Below are 25,258 nucleotides of genomic sequence, written 5' to 3' on the forward strand. Positions count from 1 at the left end.
ATTAATACTGCATTTCTCCCTTTTGCTTACTGCTCCCCTGAAAGATTTTTTAATTCTTTTATCTTCTGATCATCTATTGTCTGCCGGATTTTTTTTTTTTTTAAGTGGCACACAGGCAAAGTGCAAAACATGTTATTATTACCTTTTATTGTAATACATGAGATGACAGCAGATCCTTTTTAACAAAGTATATCCTTTACTGCTTCTAGCTTCTTGCTGTCACATGTTTGATTAGAAACCAAAGAAAAGTAAGATGCTTAAATATTACTGTTCGAAGACGTACAGGTTTTGTCTTTTCTTTCATTTTTTTTCCCCTTTCCTTATCTTTTTATTTGGGGGGGGGGATAATTTTTCATGAAATAGTCTTCTTGTATTACGGGGCCTGACAAAATGGTTCTCATGTAGTCTGCAAATTAAACACAAGTGCAGTGATTATTTTGAATAGCTAAATTACATTCTAGAAAGCTTGCAGAATTCATAGCATTGTCATTAGGTATCCGCTTGAATACAATTTGTGTAACCTTGGCCAAGACAGCCTGTCATTTTAATGTCAGTGTTTTATCTGAACAAGACATCATCCTTTCAGATACAGTGTGCAGGTTTCTTGCAGAGATGCCCGTGCAGAAACGTGTTAACAGTCGCAAATATGAAATGCTATCAAGTTCATCACTGTAGCTGTTTGTCACTGAAATGTCATGGAAAGCGGCTTTTATGCTATGAAAGAATTGAGACATCTGTGTGCTGGGTGAACATAGGAAGGGCCTGTGTTGCATTTCGAAAGGTGCACCCAAGGTTCATCTGTCCACAGGACTTGGTGTTCATGGACTGTTCTCAAAATAACTGTCCTCAGAGGACTGATTGTATTGGCTCCAGCTGGGAAAATATTGGTTCCAGTTAAACTCCTTCCCTAATATTGAAGTTGGTGTTAACTTCCTATATCTTGGTATGACCAAAAACTCTTGAAGCAGCTGACATCACACCAGCCTTAACTCCAGGTAGCTTGTATTAAGCTTTTACTCCTGTTTGCTGACCAAACTCTCAGGAACGCTTGTCAGTAGCTGCAAAGTTTTATTTTTCTTTATTTGAAATCCACTACTTGATTGATTAGAGCTCGTGGCTGCATCCCCTTTGGACAGATGAATCGCATATGGGAAATGGGTCAGTCCTCTGAGCAGGCTGAAGACAGTCTGTCACTGAACGTGGAAGGCTGAGTGCTGTGGGTGTGCGATTTCCTGGCTTGCTATTTATCCTTCGTTAACGTTGTAGGTCCCCGTGTCAGTGGCTATGATGACACCTCAAGTTATCACCCCCCAGCAAATGCAGCAGATCCTCCAGCAGCAAGTGTTGAGCCCTCAGCAGCTCCAGGTTCTCCTCCAGCAGCAGCAGGCCCTCATGCTTCAACAGGTAAGGTCCTTCCTCCTCCCCCAGCATCCCTGCCTCCAGGGCCCCACCCCTCCATGCGGACTTGCCCACCGAAGCTGTCGGCAGAGTGAGGCGGGTGGGGCAGGATGCACACTGGTCCCTGGGTGATCAGCTGCATTTGCATCCCTGAAAGGGAGGGACCCTGCCAAAGCCACGAGGGTTTGGGCCCGGAGAGGACCCGATGGACTGAGATTAGGGCTGTAATTGGACTTGGTAGAAGTAAGATCTTTTCGGCTTAGGGGGCTTTGCGCTCTTTTATTTGGTAAGCCCAGAGGCTTCTAAATGGTGTGAATCAAAGCAAAACGAGAGCACGTCAGGAGCAGGTTTAAATGTGACAGCTCTCAAAGTCCCCATTTCAAGTCAGACGCGTACAGAACTTTTCAACATCAGGAAGCATCTTGGAGTTTGTTAACTGTCCGCTGCACAGTTGGATTTACCCCTTTTGTGTCTGCTGATGCTGAAATAAACTTCTGGCTGCCATGGTGCCATGGGGACATCATAGTCTGCCTTGATGGACCCCTGAACCAGATAGAGGGGATTCAGGACCATAGTGATGGGAGCTGCTGAGGCAAGGTGGTGGGGACCGGATGCAGAGGAAACTGGCCACACGGTGATGTCCACACTGACCGGCCCCCAGCACCGCCCAAGCCTAACACGGAGTGAGCATGCACAGTCTGCAGTAGAGATTCACCAGACTTCCTCAGCAAGGGCGCTTTGGCTTTGTTGTACAATCAAAGGTCATTCCTTGCCTTCTTTTAATTAGTTTGTGTAGAAAATGGTATGTTTTTCATCAGTTCATTTTGGAGATTACTTTTCAAACAATAATGCCAAGAAGAGTCAGCATGCGCTGAAATTTATTGTCGAGTTTCAAACTAAAGGTCAGGCCATTACAGATAAAAGGATGCTATTTTTCAAATCCCAGTTTGTGTATGGCACTGAAAGGGACAGTGGCTTGGCACTGCCCTCTGTTACTTACCGTCCTCTCTTTCCTTTGTAGCAGCAGCTTCAAGAGTTTTATAAAAAACAACAGGAACAGTTGCAGCTTCAACTTTTACAACAACAACATGCTGGAAAACAGCCTAAAGAGGTACCGACAATACATATTTTACTTTCAAACCACAGATCCCTGAGGACTATCTCGTGGCTATTAAACTGTCATTCATCTTTTAAATGATTGCACAACTCAGCTGACTCTATCGGTTCTCAGCTTTCAGACTGAGAGTTATTGTCCTGTTTTCTTTCAGATTTTTCTGGGTTCTGTTCACTGGCTGCCATGTGTTTTTTTTTTTTAACACTGCTACAGGTGTACCTTGTGTGGGCGCTGGGAAGAGGAGGTTGGGCAGAACCTTTAGGCGACTTTTGCAAACTGGCACCGCTGAGCTGAGATCTAGCTGGGGGAGGTGAAGTGCTCCAAGTAAAATTTTACCTGGGTGCACACCTGATATTTTTCTCCCAGCTCCAAGGAGCTTGGGTGTTGATGATGGCTTTTGCCTTCAGAAAAAGAATCCTTTATGCCGAAAGTAAGAGCAGGGTTCAGAACACCCCATCTTTGTTGAACAGCTTCTTCCAAGTTGCATGGATCATAACTGCTAATGGCAGGCTTGGAGCATTTGTGTCTTCCTGAGAAGAACTTGTATATTGCGATTGCTTCTATGTATGCAGTCCTTTGGAGGTGGGCATAGTGATCACGTGTGCCTACTGCCCAGTTAGGTAACAGTATTCTGTCAACAGAAGGGAAGACCTTCCCAGGCAGGGTTTCTGTCCCACCTTCTACGTGACTCAATGTGGCTTGGTCAGATGGGGGAGTATCTCTGGGCATGTGTCTGTTATCGTGGCATCTCTCTTCCATTCCAAAGTTATCCTATGTCTCTTATCTTTGCATGTTTTCACGGTGGACTGAAATTCTTTCCATTTGAGTGTTCTCCGCGGAATGACCATGCAGAGCTCGGTAAACAGCTCCCAGTCCCTCTGAACAGCTTCTTGGCTGGCCCGCAGCAGGCAGCCCCTGCCTTCAGCTTACAAGGAGTCGCGCCAGGTGACTGTGTCCTGGCCGTCCCAGGAGCGCGGGTGCCTGGAAGCGCCTGTTTCCCCACGCCGGGAATGACCCAGCCGTGCTCACTGTGCCGGCTCCTCGCTCTGCACACACTGGGTACATTTTCCTTGCCCTGCCAAGGGTTCACCCTGGAGTCCTGGTTGGCAGCCTGGATGGAAACCCCTGCAGAGTAGGGGCAGTTTGGGGCTGAAGGGGAGGAGGCGCTTTAATGAAACTGCTGACACAACCTTAAGTACGGTGGCGCGCTACCGGGCGCTTCTGTAATAAAAAAGGGAACAGATTAAAAAGTGTCTAAAATGTAAATCTAAAGGACTAACAGTAATTAAAATGGAAATGGCACAGGGCGGGAAGGCATGTAATTGTGAGATATCACTGTGCAGAAGGCTCTCAGCTTTGTTTTGCTGGCTGTTTTTCTAATTCAGCAGGGCTTACTCATCAGTGGCAGTTCAATGCGCGTTAATGACTCTGGGATTGCAGGCATCACTCTGGACAAAGAAATGATTATTGTGCGGTCAAAAGAAGTTCAAAGACAAGAAGGGAATTTCAGTTTTTTCCTTAGAGATCCACATTCAAGAGCATATAAATTAAGCCAAATGTTAAAAACCACAGTCTGAAAGCTGACTTCAAAGTCACAACTCTCTAATTAATGAACTGCGAGCTTCAGTTTGGACAAGTTGTGGTTTGATGCGCCCATAAATCAACATGACAGGCCTGTTTCACAGTCTCAGACAGTGCTTGTCACGGAGTCACATCAGATGTAAACACAGCAGAAAAAAGAAGGGATATGAAGGAGGTGCAATTGATCAACAGAATTGGTAAAAACCCACTTTTGAAGCACATTATGCATGATCACAGGAAATGGTTACAGCCTCAAGAGGTTTCCCCTTCTGCTGTTGCTTTTTTGAATCAGATTTCTAACAGCCTTCAAAAGGGAGAATAAGAATTATGGAGTTTCTCCCCTGTGGCTCGCAGGCAATAACCCCCTGTTGTTATTTTGTGCTTCTTTCTTTTCAAAGGCATCAAAATTTAGTTTTTTAAAGATCTTTAACTCTATATTTGAAGACAAACAAAAAAGGGCCGCACTGTCATTCTTATCAGTTACCAGGGATTGTGTTTTTCCTTTCTGTTGCCACTTCTTATTAACCTCTTACTTGGTCTGTTAGACATAGTTTGGAATGCACGTCTGCATGCTGGGAGAACATGAAAGTTCAGCTGAGCTCAGAGGGCAGATAAAGAAATGCAAAGGCGAAAGTTACACAGCAGAAGGAAGGATAAAAGTTAACTCGCCCAAATTGCTGCCTTCAGAAAGGGAAGGGGGCATCTCGGGCACACAGACATGCTGGTGGTGTTGGAATCTGGGAGGGGGGGTGGGGGAGAAAAGGGGGCCAGTCTGTGTCTGAACCAGGGGACGGTGGTTGCATGCTGGTAGTAGCGTTCAGCATCTCCGGGACACTGGGCTTGTTGTGGTCACACTTTGCCATCCATTTTGATGGTGAAGGTCGTGTTGCCTTCAGATCCTGAGGGGTGGGCGGGCCCAGACCTACAGCCCATCCCCTTGGATTCTACTGGTGTGTTCACCGCACCACTGAATGTCACCAAGTCCTGTTGTAGCAGTGACCAGGCGATCTTTATGTCCCTGAGGTGAGGGGGGAGCCTCCTGAAAGGACTGTGCCGGTGGTGGTCCTTTTGTGCTACCATGAAGTAGAGTCACATGGTAGTAATTTCATGATGTGGACTGCTGGTTAGGATTTTAACAAGGTTTGAACTTGGATGTTGACAGATGGAACAAGTGTATTAATTTACTGAATCCCCAGTCATTAGTGGCTCATAATTTTGAATCGTCAGCCACCCTCTCCCCGCCTTTTCCCTCTTTTGATCACCTCTGCAGTAAGATACTTGATCCTGGGCCAAAACAACATACTTTAGTCTCTTTTTTCCTGAAGTTGCCTCGAGTTGTTGAGTTCAGCCCTGAGAGCTTCTTGGGAAGATGGGTGCTCCGTAGCCCCATACAGCTAGTTCTTAGGTGACGGCTCATTACTATTTGACAGGACGGGTGTGGAAAAGCGAAGGCAGAGTTAATTTTAAGTCAGGCCACAAAAAAAGATCCCATCCTGTGCGGGCGAGGTAGGCTAAGTTGATTGTTTTAAAAGGGCCGTTTGTCCTGGGTAGTTATGACAGTTTATGTTAGGCGGTAGGGAGGAGCCGAAGAAAGGAAAACAGACCTTTGACTGCAGTGCTAGGGAGGGGATCCGAAATGCAAGGTTTATCAGGGCATTTTAGCATTTTAACACTGACTACTGACCTGTCCAGGGGACTGCGCGGAGACCTTTTTTGTATGCATTCAATTGTGAGAAGTAAACAAACGGACTCGTATCCTGTGTTTGGTAACTGGGTGGGGAGCGCAGTTTGGCAACCAGTGTTGCTTTTAAATTCTTTCTTTGGACAATGGGCCTTGTATACTTTTATATCCTGGCTTTTCAAACGCGGACAGCTCTCATGAGCTTTTCCTAGGGATGGCCACAGAGACGACAGAGCAGCCATCAGTCATTTTATATAAATACAGAATTTCTAAACATTTCATTTACAGTAAGACAGGAAACACCCTCCCCAAGCCCCGGCACCCCCTGCCCCAAGATTTTTTACTTCAACAAGAGCTGAATCCCTGATCTTTTATTGTACCCATGTTGTTTTTTCTTCTCTTCCTCCCCTCCCCCACCTTTTAAAAAAACATCATGAATTAATATCTGTTGAAGAAGTGAAAAAATCACTTTGACATGAATATAACTATCATTGGGTTTTACATTAATGTGATAACTTGGGAAGGGGTGAAAACAATTGGATCATTTTATGCATGCTGTTCTTCAGATGAAAACACTGGCTTTTCATTTAAATTTATTTAAATTTTTGTTGTTAGTGGTATAGAATTTGTTTTTTGGAGTGAAACTCAATTAACTTTCCCAGTGGCATGGTAGTAAGTCTGAAATTGGTTGCTAATATGAGAATGATGGTTTTTACTGTAAAATAAACTGCATGGAGACCAAAAGGAAACCACTATTTTTCTCCTCCTTTGAACTTTGCATCAGAAGGTCTTGGTATATATACCATTTTATGGATGTATCAGATCAAGGTCATGTGTTAGGTTAAGTGAATGCAGTTGTTTGTAAAGTGTAGTTATGAGAAGCTCTGAAAGGGTTATGTAGTCCTCTTGGTTGGGAATGTCTCCCTCATGTTTTGAATAATACTCAGAATCAGGAAAACAAATCTTGTGGCTTTTCTTAAAGAATCTTTTTCTTTTCTTTTTCTTTCCTGGTTTCAGAACTCCCTTCCCCAAGAAGGGTTAATTTTTCTTTCATAATTGTTAGCCATAATGTGGCTAAGACCTCCACCTCGATTTGATTCCTCACAGATTAAGGATATTAGATAATTTCCTTCTATTTATTGTAATACTGCACTGTATTATCTTTCTATCACTCAGATAATTACTGAGGAAATCTACATTAATTTTTTTGGCTGGAGCAAGTCCTGCTAAACACAGGAATGATGTATTGATGTTTTACACAACAAAAGTTTTCCTCCTGTCATTGTCCAATCAACAGAAAGATATTTATCATATCGCAGAGCCCCTTCTTTGCAAGAACAAAGCAGGTAGGGAAGCACGACCAGCAAGCAGAGTTGGGGTTTCTGAAACTCAAGCCAAGCGAAGGCATCTGCGGTTGAAAGTGTCCTTCATATTAAGCACTCACAGCCGAGTGCGATGTTGTTTGCTAAATTATGAATGTGTGTAATTAAAATCTAGTGGCTGTTTCTATGAAAGATTTACAATGTTATTTCATCGTTTGTCATGGCTAATTAACAATATTAGATGAAGTTTTTCTTCTTCAAAGGTCTGATTTTTTCTCATTTATTTATGTCAGAAGTGATAAACAGAGTAGTTAAGAGCTTCTCCCCGAGCAGGCAGGATGGAGGCAGCTTCTCCTTCACTGCTCAGGGCTCGGGGTTCAAATCCCTCTAGACCTCAAGTGGTGAAGCCTGACTTCTCGTGTGCCTCATTACAGGTTTCAGAGTCTAGAAGTCCACATTCTGACTGCAAAAACTCAGGCCTTTGCAATCATAGGAGAAACTGCCTTGATTGGCAAACTGTCTTTCTGTGGGAGCCGGCAGGAGAAAGGGCCTCCACCCACCCCCTCGTTCCTCTTCAGAGGTGCTGTGTTCTGTCCCCTTGAAGGCAGCCTTGAGCCCGAGCCTTCCACGAGGCTCTGGTGACCCCTCTCAGTCCTGGCCGATGACAGGGCGTTTGAGGACCACCACCCGTTTCGCCTTCCCTGGGCAGTGGCCATCTCATTCTTTTTTTCCCCCTGCCTGGTTTCTTGCAGCAGCAGCAGGTGGCTACCCAGCAGTTGGCCTTCCAGCAGCAACTTCTGCAGATGCAGCAGTTACAGCAGCAACACCTCCTGTCTTTGCAGCGCCAGGGCCTTCTAACCATCCAGCCAGGGCAGCCCGCCCTTCCCCTGCAACCTCTTACTCAAGGTAAGCGTTGGTGATGCAGAAGGCGTTGGTCTCTCAAGACTCCGGGGCAGTGATGGCGAGGGGAGTGGGGTCTCCTTTCAGCTCATCATCAAGGAGATTGTTTGTTTAAAACACGCAGATGCGCACTTAGAGGCAAAACCAGCTCAGGTGACAGTGATGGACCCTTCCAGAAGCTGGAGGGCTTGTGAGTGCCAGGATGACAACGTAGGGTGGTCTGCAGGCTTCGCCGATGTCACAGGGTCAAAAGGTTGCAGGAGAGAAGGCAGTGCTGCTCTTCAATCAGATCTTCTCACATTTTCAGTTTGGAATCGCAAATACATTTTCTTGAAGGCTTTCGTTAGTCATTTTACGATACCTTGTACATCCTGTAACTTGCTCTGTTTTAAATTGTAGTAATGCCTTTGAAATGTCTCTCTTTAACATCTAAGGAGAAATTCAGGTAGACAATTGTGATTCATCTCTTGCTGTTACAGAAGCCAAGGGGGTTTTCTATTGGAATCTCTCTCTCTTGCATTCACCTGATTGTTGGTTTTAGAGCAAGTTGATTCTACACCCATTAGAACAGGCAACTTGTCCATTCCACCTCTTTTTTGAGAATTGGAGCTCTTTGAAAAGGAGTGAGATTTCATGGATTTAGAAATTTCTTTGGAAAAACCATTGACATGTTCTTCCAATGGATGTTGCCCGACAGACAGAAATGAGTACTTTTCCTGTTCCTAGGACATCCTCTGGGTTGAAGCAAATCTAACTTTTACTTGGGTAATGTGATACACAAATGAATTATTCAGAACAAGCCAGAAGGAAAGGAAGGAGGGAAGGAAAGAAGAAAGAGCCATGCTGTGTTTTGAAATACAGTTCCTCCGTCCTGTACGTGGTACGGTGGATTTCATTTGCCTCTTCAAGGCCCATGGTAGACTCGGATGTATGTGTACATGTGCCTTCAAGATTGGTAGCTAAAACCTTTGGTGTCTTGGATTCAGTTGCGTTATGAAGACAGTTCAAAATATGAAAACTCTTTCTCCCCTCATGGTAATGAAGGCATGGCCATGTGTTCAGTAATTTTTGAGTCATGTCTGCCTTTAGTCTCTTGAGTCAACCACAACCAACTTGTGTCCCTCCTGGGGTTCTTTGGGTTTTCTTTATGTCTTAATGCTGAGACCAGGACATTTTCCTCTTTTAACTTGCCTCTCGCCTCCCCTCCTCCTCCTGCTCTTACTGCTCATCCACGCAGTATATAATCAATATCGCCATTGCTGTCAAAATAGAAGATCTGGTAACTGAGCAATGCCAGGGCGGGGGTGGGGGGGGGAAGGACACATGGGCTAATGCACTTCTGTGCTTGCAAAATGTTATAACATGCATTAATTACATCTTTGTATTTATTGTCGGCAACATCGCTGGCTGGGCTGACACACCCACTGGACTCCGCTTCTGCCTCGCTCATCTGTTCCTACTGCTCCTATACTGTTAAGTGGGCTCACTAAGGCTCATTGTTATAGTCCATCAGTTAAGCTGTCCAAAAGAGGGCAATTGGGCAGTGACAAGACAAGCTCACATGTAATGTGAAAGAAATGAATGTGGTGATGCATGAAGTGTAATCTCTGCAGTAACATATCAGAGACACCGGTAGGTAATTCACTAGTCATGGCATTGATTGATATGCTTAGCAGTCGGCTCTAACGCTTTAGCCCCCGCAACATTAAGAAGATGCATATTTATAGTCTAAGGGGGTGTCTTTGTGTGTGCCCAAAATGCATAAACGCAAATATAAACATTTCTCCTAGTGAAGTGAACCACCCGTGTCATAGCCATCTCTCTTGGAATCAAAAGGCTGGTTTTGTGTCCCCTAACCCCTTGCCCAAAGTGGCTGGAGAATTCAGTCATTTTGGACTACAACATAGTTTGTTTGTTTGTTTGTTTTTTATCAGAGAGATGATGACTTAAAACTGATGTCATTATGAGGTTTAAATCAACTTTCTGCTTGCTTGAACATGGTCACCTGGGTATAGAGGTACAAGGACAAAAAAAGGTTGATCAACTCTGTTTGTCTTAGAGCCAGTGATACCTGGGATTGTAAAATTGGGTTCCGTGAATGGTAATCTGTCAACTGTCCCCACAGCATACATTTTTTAAACCTGTGTCTGCATTTTCTTTTATAATGAAGGGGCCAGTAGTCCTGGAAAAAGACATGTAGGCAGGCACAGGGTTTATGTGTTAAAAATGCTGGTAATGCTCACTTCAGAATGTAATCACCATGATTCTTTTACATCCCTGCACGGTCGTGGCTAAGTTGCCTTAAATGTGCATGTAAATATCACAGTATTGGAAGAGACAGAGAGTAATATTTTGAAGACTTTTTTTCCCCTGGAGGTTTTAGGTTATGAAACAGAAGGACCTTTCTTTTTGTAAAATGTTTTTAGGGCTGTTGGACAGCCTTCTCCGTGTTTTATATTATTAGCATGTCTGTTTTTCCCCTGATGGCTTTAGTCATATCATCTTCCTAGCACCTGTAATTCCATAAAGAAATATACTTTTAATATCATTCTGACTTTTAAATTTTTTAAAATATAAACTACACTTGGAAGAAAATTGCGTGTCTGCCGATGTACCTGTTAATGGGTTTGTTTAACTTGGGACTGTTATTCCTATCTACCATTTTGGAAGAAATGCACGCTTTCTGGACATCTGGTGTCCCTTTAGTCTGATGAGTGACTAGCTTACCTTTTATCTGTCTTAATTCTATTGTGAGATCTCGGTTGTCAAATAACAGCATCCTTTGGTAGATACTGTTCACTGAAGTAACAGTTTAACATCACTAACAAGGTGTAACATTGATGGAAGAGACCGATTTGACTGCCTTTCTGAGAGTCTGATGCGAATGTTCTTCACCGTAATTATCACATTGAAATTTGACCCAGAAGGATACCTCGTTGTCAGTCAGTGAGTTACTATTTTATTTACCGTTTCTCCCTGTGGACGAAGAAACTGATTTGCTAGCCCATTGGACTAGAAGGAGAGGAGAGAAACATGTGCATTGTGGGCCTAACAAGTGTAACAGGGCATTTCTCTTTGTCTTTGTTTGCTGGATAAACAGCTTACTTTTGAAACAGCTTCCGAGTGGTGCTTCTATCAGAGGGAAAGTGTCAACACAGTGGTTAGAAACCCACCTCCCATGCACCTTGACCCAGAAATCAATCAGTTGGAGTTGAAACTAGGCGGCTTGTTCTTTTTGTGTGTACCGACTCCCCAGAAAGTAAAACTGGGTGTTGACTTGTGTGGCTTTACATCAGTGTGCCGTCATCCACAGACAACCCTATTCACTATTGTTTCCACTGAATAAACAGCGATCCGAGGGTCAGCCATCTTCCAGGTAACTGCTGGTATGCAGACATCAGTGGCGGCCTGTTAGCTACCAGCCCGCCCTGCACATCACCTCACTAGGTGTTGGAAGAAAACAGCCGAGATGCAGCAGAACTGGACACAGGATTGTGTGGTGACCTTTCCCTTTGTTTAATTTGCCTCCGAGGTTTAATTTCAGGGGACAAGTAATAATTGAATATGCCTAATAACTAAATGCTCATTTGGGACAAAATCCATCAAAATATAATTGGCATTTGATTTTTATGAAGGAAGAAGAAAACTGACTTGGCTGTCGAGGACGCATTCGAAGAATATCTGACCACTTAATGTATCATTTGAGGCCTCTTTTATAATATATATTAATTGCAAAGACTCAAGCGTTTGAACATTTTCTTGGAGAACCGTTAGGAGAGACCAACTGTTTTTGTTAACGCTCCTCTCAGAAAGGCGGGGAAGGTTATTGGTCTGCTGTGCAATAATTTACTCCTCTTTGATATGCAAACGATCCACGGTGAATATAAAAAAATCCTATCAGACTCATTTCACAGTTCTTAACCACTCGGATTCTCTGGAGTCCATCGCCTCATTAGACCAGTGCTCTCCAATGCTAGCATAATTAAAATCTTTAACAGTTTAGCAAAGTAAAGATGTTTGGCTGATCACGTTGAGATGATTATCTATCCATTGTATTCTAAATGACAAAAATAAATTAAATTTAGACCTTGGCATTTTTTATTATGTGTTTCAAATGAATATAATGCACACAGCCTTCTTTTTAAATTCAGTACCTTAGGTTTGGTCAGAAACATGCCTATTCCAGTTCCTACTATACAGTCAGAAAATGGCAGGCTTCCTAGGAGAGCTCGGTTCCAGTTCATGGAAACAATGAACTGAGATCCAGACGTCCAGTTCTAATGCGGCATTGCCTCGTGATGTCAGGGCTTTGTGATTTCTTCCAAGTTGTCCTCCTAGGTGGTTGTTGTCAGCTGCCATTCAGAATATGTTTCTTCTGTGCGTGCATGCACTAGAATATGCCTTGAGGTCAGATTTGGAAATCCTGGGCTGTAGAGGCATGCCGCCAGAATAAAGGCTTTGTACCCACAATAGTGAGATTGACATACTGATTGAATCTCTTCTTGGGAGGAAAAAAACAAGGTGACACTTATTGCCCAAGACTCATGTCCATTCTGACCCCCTTAAAGAGCAAGACCACTTTACTGCTCCAAGTTTCTTTCACGTTTTCATTTCATTCTGCAGTGGTTCATTAGCATGGATCTAAGAAATGACAGTAATAATAGTGTTACTTGTATAAAAAGTTATACAGTTTTTCAGTAGACACATCCATCAATTAAGCATGTGGTACAAGAAACCAAAATTAATGAGGAAGATAGGTGTGTTAATGAAATAATCATAGTATAATCAATTTGACTGTTAAAAGTTGAAAAGCATTTCAGGAAGACGATATGAATTCATAATTTATGTCTAAAAGTGATTAATAAAAACTATATTTAATAACAAAGCTATTTGTCATCATTTAAGACTTAAGCACAAAAATTACTCATTTTGTGGTTCATGTTGTCATAATAGTATAGTTGAACAAATTTATTTTGAGCCCTTCTTTGTGTTTAAAAATACAGTAACATCTATCTACATTTTTTTTTTACCCCAGCGGTCTAGAAACAACAGTTTGGATGGAGGCATATACAGTCTTTGCAAAAAATAGCTGTGTTCTGAATCCTTTTCATGGGAGTCTTTTATGTGTGATGAGGGCACTTCAGGTGGAGGACCCATTCCTTCCTACCGTATTTGCCTTAGTTGAGAGGGAAGGGAAAAGAAAACTGCATGCACCAAAAAAACCCCTAACACTAGGCTTTGTTTACTGACTCTTTGATTTAATTACTGTTTGAAGAGGACGGAATTAGCTGTTAATTGATTTAATTATCCAATTTGTTTGTTTCAGGCATGATTCCAACAGAACTGCAGCAGCTCTGGAAAGAAGTGACAAGCGCTCATACGACAGAAGAAGCCACGGGCAACAATCACAGCAGCTTGGATCTGACCACGACGTGTGTCTCTTCCTCTGCACCTTCCAAGACCTCCTTAATAATGAACCCACATGCCTCTACCAATGGACAGCTGTCAGTCCACACTCCCAAAAGGGAAAGGTAGGAACGCAACTCTGAGATGTGTCCGAAGCTGGCTGTGAGGCGGAGGGGTGGGTGGCCTCTCCTCGCCGTATCTATCTTGGTGATCCCTAATTGGATCCATGTGACTGGAGTGTGCGTATAATTACTTAAGAATGTATTCAATATGGTGTGGGTGTGAAGCATCTAATTATTGTCACCTTTTCAACGTGGAATTAGCACTTACATAGACGGAACCTGGGCTTAGGAACCCAGGCAGTCTTGCGATCTCTCTTTTGGATGAGTTGGGCTTCCAGGCCTCCTCTTTCTGCCAAGTGTCCACTGCATGCAAGTCGATTTCCTTGTCTTTACGTGCTTTCTAAGGAAATAGCAGTGTCTACTGTAGGCTGTGTTGAATTTCAGTTTGAGAAAAGGTAAAACGTACACTCCTCTGCAGTTCCCTCCCTGAAGACAGGGAGCCCATCTGTTTCACCGTTGTGTCCCCAAAGTGTTTGGGTTTGTTTTTTTTTTTTAAATAGACTGTCAGTGAAGGTTTGCAGGATGGACTGATGGAAGGGGTCCACGTGTATGCACACACAGACATACGGAGCCACTTTATCCTGATCATGGTCTGTATTCTAGCATTGACTCAATTTCTGTATTCCTCTTTGGAAGTTAACACTTTATATTTTTAAATTGCCCTGAGCTTCACTTGGATGTTAGTTGAAGCTGAGGTATTTTGAGAGATCCAAAATACATCATGTGAACAGACAGTGCTAAAAAGGAAGCTGTGAATCCATATTATTATACCTTAGCACCCAGAAACATTAATACTACTATTCAGTCCTTTTTCAAAGTAGAACATATATATATAAAACTTTTTTTTTGGTGTATTTTTAACCTGTTTCCTATGTAGCTCGTATGCAGAGTGTCCACGCACAGACGAAAAGAAAACCTAAAAGTCGTAGGTGATAGCAAATGTCATTTCCATTCAGGAAAACCAAAATTTTTTTTTTTTATAAAGGGACCAAGTGAAAGATTTTTTAATTGTGTTCTTCACTTAAGCAAGTACACACATATATATATGTGGTATATTTCTATACCAGCAGTACTTGATCCATTTAGAGCTTAGTAATCACAGAAAATAGTACCTAAATATTTGTGCATGTGTTGGTGTGTGTGTATCATGTTCAAAACCAAACACCATGAGAGGTTTCTGGAGATGAGATTATATATGTTTTAGCCAAAGCTTGCAACTGTCCTTCTGACATCACTTTGGAGTTTCTGTGGCAGACACAGCAGAACTAAAAGATGCTTTTATCCTACTGGTTTAGAGGAGCTTGAAAAATAGAATGGTTGACAGTAAAAATTAGTTTGGAGACATTGGACCAAATGTGACTTCTTTTGTTTCCAGTGAGGATAGGTTTGTATGTCTGGAGACCAGTCTTAGCTCTTGCTGTATAAGGTCTTAGAATGCCTTTGTAATTAAAAAAAAAAAACAAAAAAACCCTAGACCTTCGATAGCTTTTAAAGAAAAGGTTCTAGGTTGTCGTCCTTTGCTCAGCTTGCTTTTGGCGTCCTGAGGTTGATGCCGTCCATTTACAGCAAAGGAATTGAATTACATCTTTATCCATAGGTAGTGAAGGGGGCCATACAGTGAAAAATGCCAACTGATGCACTTAAAGTATTTATTGTAATCTCGTCGGCCATTGTGGAGCCTGCACAGATTTCCTGTGACACAGAAATTTCTCCCTGTTTAGATGCACTGTGCTCAGTTTCATTCTAAAAGGTTATATATCTGGAGTCAGGTAGTAGATTACCAAGGAGGCAAATAGGAGAAGAATAGCCCTTTTCATGTCTTAAGGTGCATTTGAAAGTAAATGGATCTCAGAGACAGTCTAATGCCAGGAGAATAAGTTTGTTGGATTTCTCGTTTTGTGGTCCTTATGTGTCTGCACAAAAGTTGGGCTTAATCTTCATTATACTACCTGCCAGCATTAGAATAAGGATCAGGAAAGAATTCAGATTTCACTGAGCATTAATCTGGATGTAGAAACAGGCTGACTTCTCCAACTGTACATGCAAAGAAGAAGCAACTATGAAACTACATGCTACTACTTAATCTCTGGGACCTCTGAGTTTATATTATGTGGTAGGTTCCTAGACATGGCTGGACTGAATCAAATTCTAATCACATTTTAACTGAACGTGAAAAATAAGAGAGATGAGCAGAGCACCTTAGGTTAAAGATAAGTCAAAAAGTTACAAACTTACAGAATTGATCATTAAAAATTGAATTATTAGTTAGCTTTGTATATAGGGACTTAATAATGAATATTTTATGGTCTTACCATCTGATGGTTTACTTTAAAATCCCATGGGGGACATTGCTATTTAAATAGTGGGAAATGATTTTTTTTTTAAAGTTATCCCTCTCACAATTCGTTCTCCCTTACACAATGAGTTGTCATTTGTCTCAGGAGTCCCTTTGAGAAGTTCCATCCCTTTCTCACCAGGAGCATTTGTGAAATGTATCTCGTTTGAAGCTCTCCCTTGGTTTCTACGTAATATTCCCCACCCCCAGTGCTGCTCCTGGAGCTGTATCTTGGGGTACCGGCTTTAAGAATTCTTTCCGAAAGGAGCTGGGAGTACTCCGTGTGACAATTCATAGGGCCCGAGGTAGCATTGTGAGAGTTGCGGTTTGCTTTTCAAAGTCGGATTTCCATGCTTGTGGAAGGCTCCTCCCCCCGCCGCCTGCCCCCGTGCATCCTTCGGGCTCCCGTGAGCAGCCACTGCTGCAGCAGCTCTGGGGTTTGGTGAGCTGCAATCTGTTAAGGAGATAAATAATGTGCTTGGCACGACACTCCTACTCTCCTCTTTAATTTGTCTTACACAAGGAAAATTATAATTAAATCATTCAGGGTAAACCCTTGAGTGTAGAGAAGGGAAGAAAAAAAACACACACACACACACACTTTGGTAAAGATTGCCAGTGGAAACCCACTTCCCTGTTGTGCGGGGTAGAGACATGTATCAATATTCAGCATCATTAGGGGAGGAGCAGCCCATGTGATTTGTGAGGCGGATGCCAGCGCTCAAATCAAGGCTTGTTAAGATCCTGTCCCTGTGCGATCGCGGACCTTCCGCATCATTAGAATTCAGCACAGGCGCTGCACTCCGTGCTTTGATTTTCTTCCGAGAATTCAGTAATGTTTATTGTGCTGATTATATACATATATATATAAATTCATTGGTGCAGTCGACATACCTCTGTTGTCAGGCCCGGGAGAAGTGTGGTGGGGAGGAAGTTCCGGCAGGAGCTCAAGAGCCGCAGATCAAGGCAGGCACATCCATGTCTCTCCCTGTCATTTCATTCCGCAGGACCAGGGCGTCCTGACTTCTTTGGTAAATAGACAAAACTTCCACCTGGGATACCTGTAGACACAAAGATATTATCTTGTTTTTCTCAACTGTCTTGACAATCTCGCTTTAAGAAATTTCAAGTTTTGGTGTGGGTAAACAAAATCAACGCCATGCAAATGAAACATTTATTAAAATGCTAAATTTAGTAAAGCCCTTTGAGCTTCTTGGATCAAAGCAGCTATGTAAATACAAATAGCAATTACTACTTAAGTAATTGCATGAATTAAAATTCTAAATATCACATTATATTATGATGCACTAGGGAAGGGGAAGGAAACTCACATTTAATCTTTTTTGTCCCTGTGCCAAGCAACTGGCTAAACTCTTGCCTTTGGAGTGATGTCTCGTTTTAGCCACGTGACCACTGGGAAGCAGCAGGGTTTGTTATACCCATTTTCCAGATGAGGAAGTTGATTCATTAAGATTAAATAAGTGACCTAGGGTCATAGAACTGGTTCTAGGGTCATAGAACTGGTTCGTGTCATAGTTGAGAATGCAAATTCAAGACTGTCTTTTAGTTTATAAAACAGGACTTAAGAGATTCCATTCAGCACAGAACTGCGTACTTAATTATGATCAATTAAAGTCAGTGCTCCTAAAAGAAATTTTAAGTTGGATTTAAATTCACTTCAACAGTGTATTGGCTTACCTACTGTGTGCACATCAGTATATTTAAAGGGAAATCCCAGAGTTCCCTATGTAAGGTAGACAAGTAGTCCCTCGGCTCCTCTTAAAGGGAGGGTGGGTGGGGAGGGCTTGCAAAATATAAATCACTAACCGTCTGAAACAGCACGTAGAGAACAAAAACGGACCCCGTGCAGGATTTGCACACAGGCAAATGTAAAACAAGGCATACTCTTCTTTAACTGTATCCTGGCTTTCCTTCCTGCCTTATGAATCTTGGGTTTCCTCGTTGAACACATCATCTGGTCTCTATTCTGCTTCAGCTGTCCTTCTGTAGTCCGTATCAGAGATAGTCCTTCTCTCTGATCCTTCCCAGCTTTTTGCTTTTAGTTCAACCACCATTAGTAGATGTTTTATAACTTGAATATGTCTCAGATGCATAGCTCTTCTAAATATTTGTTCCAGGGTTTCCTTAAGCATTTGGTGAAAGGTTTCTTTAAACTCCTGAGAGATCCTGGGTTGTGCAGCCTCTTTTATTGAAGCTGCTATCACAGCCACAGGTGACCCAGGTCGAGTAACCTCTCTCTCTCTGAGGCCTAACCTGCCTTCTGTCCTCAGGAGATACCTTCCTTTTCCTCCTCATTCATTGACACAGCCCCACGTATTTCAGTTGCTTGCAGTTTCCACACTTCTCAGCTGGCAGCCACCTTCAAATAGCCCCTGAAGGTTTTTGCTGGGCTCATGGACTTCCAGACACTTTCGCTTGATACAAAGTCTCTGTTTTCGATTTGTGGCCTTTTGACGTATTGCTGTGGATCTGACTTTATAACAATAACATTTATGTTGACTGGCCCCTCTGTTTTCAAAAGGCAAGGAACTCTGAATTGTGGACATGCCTGGTGTTTCGTTTCTCCTTTTTTTTTTTCTTAACTAACTTCTCTGATGATGAATAAATAGTTGTGCTCTTGCTTTCCTTGCTAACATTCTAGAAGCTTGCTTTCAGAACTCTTCCGGTTACACAAGCGTTTAACTTTTTGCATATTTTCATATTCATATTTAAGGCCTCTGGAGCCAGACATTTAAACAGTAAGCTCTAGCTCCCATGACTCTGAATAGCTCTTCCTCATGTCAACTTTTTTTTTTTTTTGGTACTTTGAAAATCAAGTAATTTCTTTCATATTTCTTTTGATTTGAAGCACTTGAACAAACTAGTGGCTCTAAATCTTCCCTCATCATTAGATTGTCTTGGCGAATCTGCAGTCAAATTGTCCCAAATTGTCTTCAGAAGTGTCAGATTACTTTTTTCCCATGTGTGTTGAGGCATCTGATGTTACATAGGTCAGCGATTTATGACCTACCAGCCAAATCTGGCCAGCTTCTTATTTTGTAAATAAAGTTTTATTGGAACACAGTGAGGCTTGTTCATTGATATGTAGTGTGTGGCTGTTTTCACACACTACAGTGGCTGGCTTGAGTAGTCACAGCAAAAAGCATATGGCCCACCAAGAGTGAAATATTTACCATCTGGCCATTTACAGAAAAAGCTGGCCAACTCCAGCATTACCCATTGGACCAGGGTTTCTCAGTTTTCCTGATGATAACGTCACAGGTATTTCTTAAAGCATACGTCTTCCTAGGCCTGAAGATTTGGATTCCACTGGTGTGGGATGGGGTACGGGAGTCTCTTTGTCATATGTACCCTAAATTCTTAGGCTTCCCTGGTGGTTCTGTAGTAAAGAATCACTTGCCAGTGTAGGAGATGCAGGGATCGATCCCTGGGTCGGGAAGATCCCCTAGGGAGGGAATGGCAGTGCACTCTGGTATTCTTGCCTGGAGAATCCCACGGCCAGAGGAGCCTGGTGGGCTACAGCCCATGGGTCACAAAAGAGTCAGACACAAGTAAGCGACTAAACAACAGCAAACAGCAACAAAAGTCCTACTTACGAAAGTCCTGTTCTTACTACTCAGAGGCTGTAGACCTGCAACTTTGGTATCACGTGGGCGCTCACTAGAAATGCAGGGTCTCGGGCCCTATCCCGGCCCTGCTGAGTCAGGGTCTGCATTTTCACCCAGTCCCAGGGTTAAAATGCAGTCCTTGGCATGCCCATTCCGGTTTGAGAAACAGCGCAGGTAGCATGCCCAGTTGACCTAGGTTTTGACACTGCTGGAAAGGACAGTTTTTCATCCAGATTTTGATGACTCTCCCAGACATCTTCAGTCCACAGAACGAGTGGTTTGCCATTCTTGTATGAGCCAAGAGAGGACAGATACTGCTAGTGCTAGAAAGAACCAGAAACTAGCATATGATGGTGATGCTCAGGCAGCTATCATTTATTGAGCTAGGACTTTATAAAGGCCTTGATCTTGATTTTTCCCATTTTATCCTCACAATAGCCCTATGGGTTACTGTCCTCTTTGTACAGATGATGTTGTTGGGCAATGTATAACTTGCATGAGTCACACAGCTCGTTAGGGACCAGGTAGGAACTGGAACTAGGGTGTCACCAAGTCTCAGGTCCTTGCAGCGGCTACCCCATTCTGGTGGTTCCCAGGTGGGCTGCTCCTCAGGACCACCTGAACTGTACCCCAGACTCTGGGTTACAGCCTCCGGGGGATACAGCCTGGGGATCAGGGTCAGGCCTGATCCAAGCCTGATCAGGGTCAGGCCTTCCAAGATGGTAGCCTGGGGCCAGCCTGTCTGTTGGGCAGTAATTAGGGAGAAGTCCGCCATCTTTCTCTACAGCCCATTCTTCTCCCCTGCTAAATCTTTTTGCACAGACGGAAGGCACAAGGACACAGGTGACAAGCAGTGGAGACTATAGAAAGCAGGCTGAGCATGTCCTGTCAGGTGTGGGAAGGGACGAGAAAGAGACAAGGGCGCAGCTGGCTGCTGAGGCCTAAATTACAGGCACTGCCTTCTGCTCCAGAGCCAGCTCTTGGCAGCGTCAGCTGGCCCATGTCTGTCTGCCTGTTTAAGGCAAAACTGGCCCTGCTTATGTCCAAAAGAAGCTCCTGGGGACTTACTAACTTCTTGTGCACCAAAGCACTGCTGGGTGTTTGGCGACCGTCACATTTAGAAGAACTGCGATCATTTTGTCTCTCTGCTTGAAACCAGTTGTTCCTGGCTTTTAGAAATAGAAGGAAAACTTTTCTTAGGGTGGTATAGCCTGATGCTGTGTCATCTCCTGTCATTCCACACATTCAGGAAGGGCAAGGAGAGAAAACCTTTAACACTGTGGCACATCCTGGGAGACTGGTTTATGGATTTTCTTAACTGTTCACTTTGTGGGATGATGAAAAGAAAAACACTCAGCCATTATTTTCAAATGGCTGTTATGTCTTATCTCAATAAAATACCTTTTGCCATAACACACCATCATTAGAACCTATAAATCTTTTTTCTATTTACTGTGTTTAAATGATACATACTTTCCCATAAAATGACATCATGGGTCTGGAGAGTCAGGTTTGTTTTATAAGTTTCTCTGCGATTCAGTTGATTTTTAATTTTTTTCCCTTGGGCTGTGGCATAATATGAATCTCAGCCATGGGCAGTTTCTGTCCAGCATGGCAGGTTTCTCACACAAAATCAACTTTGAACCCCTGTTTTCTCTCACTATGGAAGTTAGTCATTGTTTTCTGATGAGCTGCTCTTGCTGATAAGAGGTTTTTTTTTCACCCAATGCCTTGGTTGGCACTCAGCTATTTCATAGTTACTTGCACTTGTGTGGAAACACCTAACGTACATTAACTTTCTTAAGATTCGTTCCATACCAGGGGTGTAAAGGGAAGCATATAGCAGAAAAGTGGTGAGGACTCGTCTTTGAGTGCCTCTGATGCATGGCCTGTTGTGTTCGGTTTTGCCTTTTTACCTGTAAAAACATCTGGTTGAAATGTACACTTTACCACTTGGATTGAATGAATAGACAATTTTCTTTGGAGAATATGGATCCTTCCGCAAGTAGAAAAGGGAGCCCAAGGGTCGACAGAAGGCCATGCGGCTTGGAAAACTCCTAGTGGGGGTTCTTGCTTAAATGAGGACCGAGTCCAGTGTTGTTGTTGTTTTTTTCCTGTTTGGTTTGGTTTGCATTTTTTAACTTAAAGATTTTGTTTGTGTGTGTGTGATGTGGCCCATTTTTAAAGTCTGTATTGAATTTGTTACAATATTGCTTCTGTTTTACCTTTTGATTTTTTGGCTGCAAGGCATGTGGGACCTGAGCTTCCCAACCAGGCATAGAATCTGCACCCTCTGCCTTGGAAGATGAAGTCCTAACCCCTGGACCACCAGGGGGGTTTCTAAGCCAGCCGGTGTTGGGGCCCAGTGAGCAGGAATCTAGGAGGGAGACTTAAAAGCAAGGCACGCCCTTTTTCAAGGTTTACCAAGATGCTGTTTGCACCAGGGCCACCTGGCAGCCTGGCTCCCAGCTCTTTCCAAGGGAGGCAGTGCTGTGTGGACTGGCTGGCTTGGGTGATGCAAATGAGTAGGTTGGACATGTGGAGCTGTCCTCACTTTCTTTATTCCACCCCCCCACCCCGCTTTGTGATCAGTCAGGGCCTAAGTATATTATAAAGTATATTCTCCTCATTAAAACAATAGTGGAAGCTCACAAAGGGAAACTGTTAATATGTGTTCCAGCTTGTCATTTCTGCCTGTGTGAATAAAGCAGATAACCGTTCCTCTGGGAAACTATTTCGGGAATTGAGCAACAGATACGCTAGCCAGAGAATTCTCCTAACTGTAATTTTCCTTTTTCTGTGTACTCAAAAATAACATCCTGCTGGGCTCCTCTGTGCCTCTGTACAGACGCCGCACAATTGCCACAGCCCAGGTGGTGTAACACGGGACAATCCCCCGGGCACATGTCGCCAAGAGTGGTACGGCTTGTTCAGTGTCTTCGTCCATATGGCGGTGTGTCCCATTCACAGAAAGACGTGGGCTGTGCCTGGTAGGTACCGTGGTCAATGTAGTGTGAAGAGAAGCCCTCAACTCAGAGTGGCCTCTGTGGTACAGTTTGTTTAATGGCAAATCTGTGTTCTCAAGTGCACACCCCACACACACTCACGCTCAGCCAAGAAATTCCAGAACAGCCTTGCCTTGCCGATTACCTCCTCACTTAACCTTCCTCCTTTTATTTTTTAGAAGCAAATGGTTAACCCAGAGGGTATAATTCAGGTGCATGAAACATACCTGTTTTATAAAATGTCGTGTACATACATTCCCTTCTAGGTGGTTATTCGTGGGTGAACTCAATTTGAGGATAGCATGCTTGTCCTAGACTTGGTCTACAATCTCTGCAGCTTTCTTCTTTCTTTTTGCATTTTCATGTGCGAGAACTTACTTTTATTGTGCCGTTTGGGTTGTTGGACTAATGGCTTTGGTTTTTACGGTCTCAAAAAAAAGGAAAGGGAAAAGGAAAAGCTAATCATTATCAGTCTTAGAAATCTGAGAGTAAAACATTCCCCAGAGGTGTCAGAACTGAAAAGGGGGAACCGAGAAAACAGAAATTTCCCAGTGAAGAAGGTGAAAAATAGTCACATTTTAAAAAGCACTTTGGGAAATTTACCCAAAGGCAAAAGCTTCTCCATTTATATACCCAAATTTTGTTCTGCTTTTGTGTAACTATTTGTATTCTTGTTTGGTAAACAAACAGACCTCATAGCAACTGTAGCTGATGATATTTATACTACCTGTAAGACTTCCCTAAACAAATAGACATAGTTTTATGACCTTCAAATTTTATTCCTTTTATAGTCTTCAAGGAAATCAGTCTAAGGGCAAGTTAATATTTCTTTCCTTTCTTTCTTTTCTTTTTTAAAAAGAATATGTTGCTCTCTCTCTTTGAAGGATCTTCTCTGTGTGTGTATTTTACAGCTTGGCTGTGAATGTTGAGTTGAAGGTATATTATGGCAAAAGGAAAGAGAAATCTAAAGTGTTTGTGTAAATGATGTGGTATTTGCTTTCTAGAGGGGCCATTTTAGTCATCTGGTGGAATTTCTGGTTATACATCCAAAAGGCTAAAAAAGTCCACTGCAGTGATTACTTATAGATCTTCAGATTGGACAGGCATCTCTAGCTATGTCTCTCCTTTTTATATCTAAAATATTGATGGAAACATTCTGGTATACATGAGCCCCTATATCCAACTTACATTTTTCCATATGAGTCATATTTAAGACAAGAACAAGATGTCTCCGTGTTAAAGATCAGTGTGAGAAATAAATGGCAGTTTACTTTAATTAGAAAAAAAAATTGACACCAAGAGCTGGAATAATCCAGTAGTGTTTGAATAAATTAGAGGAGTGTACAGGGAGAAATAAAAAGAAACTTAACAAGGATAAATGGGGAAGTTTTGTCCAAAGTTCAACCAAAAAAGCGTGCCTTTGCAGGACAGAAGTCACCAGACAGTACTGAGGTGGATCCGTTTATTCTGCAAAACTTCACACAAGCTCTGACCCAAGTGTCCTTGGCTTTGAGAGGTAAAACCCTGACCTTGACAGTCTGACCTCATGGAGCTGACATTGCAGGAGAAGAGAAGTAGAACAGACACATAATCGTGTAATGAAAAGACAGAATTAAGTTCCAGGGGAAAAAACGAAGCCGCAAAGGAGCAAGAGTGGGGCTGAGGTCACTGTTTGTGTACATGGGTCTGGCGAAGCCTCTCTGAGGAAATAACCCTTGAGCAGACAGGGACAAGCCCTCCAGGCAGAGGGCACAGCAAAAACAAAGTTCCTGAGGCAGCAGCAGAAAGAGAACAAGCTTTGCTGGGTTGTGGCTCTTGCCTCCATCCGTGCGGGGCAGCTTTGCTGTCTAGTGGTTGGGGGTGTGGACTCTGAAACCGGATGGCCTACATTCCTGCTCCCTGTGCTTCATCTCGATGTGCCTCAGTGTGCCCGCTGTGGAATGGGTACACCACCTCACCTTGCCTTGTTGACGAAGTGAGTTTGTGCACATTTTAGTCTCTGGCGCATAGGCAGTCCTCCATGAACATGAAATGTTTTTAATGATTTAATTGATTAAAGACCAATGAATATGGTGGTTTTTTTAAGGCCATTTATTTGTTCAAGCCACCTTTATTGAGCTTTTATTTACTAATTGTAGGTTCTGAAAATTAAGAGAAGACTTGAACATACTTCTTTCCCTTAAGGAGCTCACAGCCTAGAGAGAGAAACACGGAGACAGACACTTGCCAACACAGTATAATAAATGCAGTGATACGAATATAGGCAAAATGAGATAGAGTGTATGGCTAGTTAAATGTGAGCACTAGTGGTGGATCATTGTGGCTGTATTTCCATCCCCCACATTTGCATCAGGTGAACTCTTTGGATGTAGTGAGCTCTGTGACGTTTCCACATCCCTTGCCAGTTGCCACATCCCAACCAACTAGCACAGTCAGGCTGGCACGGAGTCATTGCTGAGCCTGAATGTTTAGAATACAGTGAATTTATGAAACGTTGATCATCAGGAACCCATTAATAGTTGTTGCTACATGTTGGCCATAGATACTATAGGAGTAACTGGTTAGCCTTTGTTGATACTTATGGTGTTCCAAACAAGACAGAAAATTTGGATTTCTGGTCAGAGTGATTCTCAGTCATTAGCTAGCATCAGGGGTGGGGCCTTAGAATTTGCATCTCTGACAAGTTCCTGAGGACCATACTCTGGGAACCACTGCCATAGAACATGCCAACTGCTGTTCTGATGCCATGGCATTCTTGCCTTCTG

The 25,258-nt window shown here is 42.9% G+C and overlaps 1 protein-coding gene across 10 annotated transcripts in view; it reads left to right on the forward strand.

The window, feature by feature from the left end:
- Positions 1–25,258, forward strand: part of FOXP1 (forkhead box P1) — a 611,760-nt gene that overhangs the window by 515,599 nt on the left and 70,903 nt on the right. For 9 of the 10 annotated variants that reach the window (XM_043886570.1, XM_043886571.1, XM_043886572.1 and 6 more), the window contains 4 exons: positions 1,267–1,404; positions 2,420–2,509; positions 7,849–8,002; positions 13,323–13,527. In XM_043886570.1, the coding sequence (XP_043742505.1) occupies positions 1,267–1,404; positions 2,420–2,509; positions 7,849–8,002; positions 13,323–13,527 (587 nt within the window). The remainder of the gene's footprint in view (positions 1–1,266; positions 1,405–2,419; positions 2,510–7,848; positions 8,003–13,322; positions 13,528–25,258) is intronic. The other variant, XM_043886578.1, reaches the window with a different exon arrangement.

This window comes from Cervus elaphus, chromosome 24, assembly GCF_910594005.1.
Source record: "Cervus elaphus chromosome 24, mCerEla1.1, whole genome shotgun sequence".
NCBI classification, from domain to species: domain Eukaryota; kingdom Metazoa; phylum Chordata; class Mammalia; order Artiodactyla; family Cervidae; genus Cervus; species Cervus elaphus.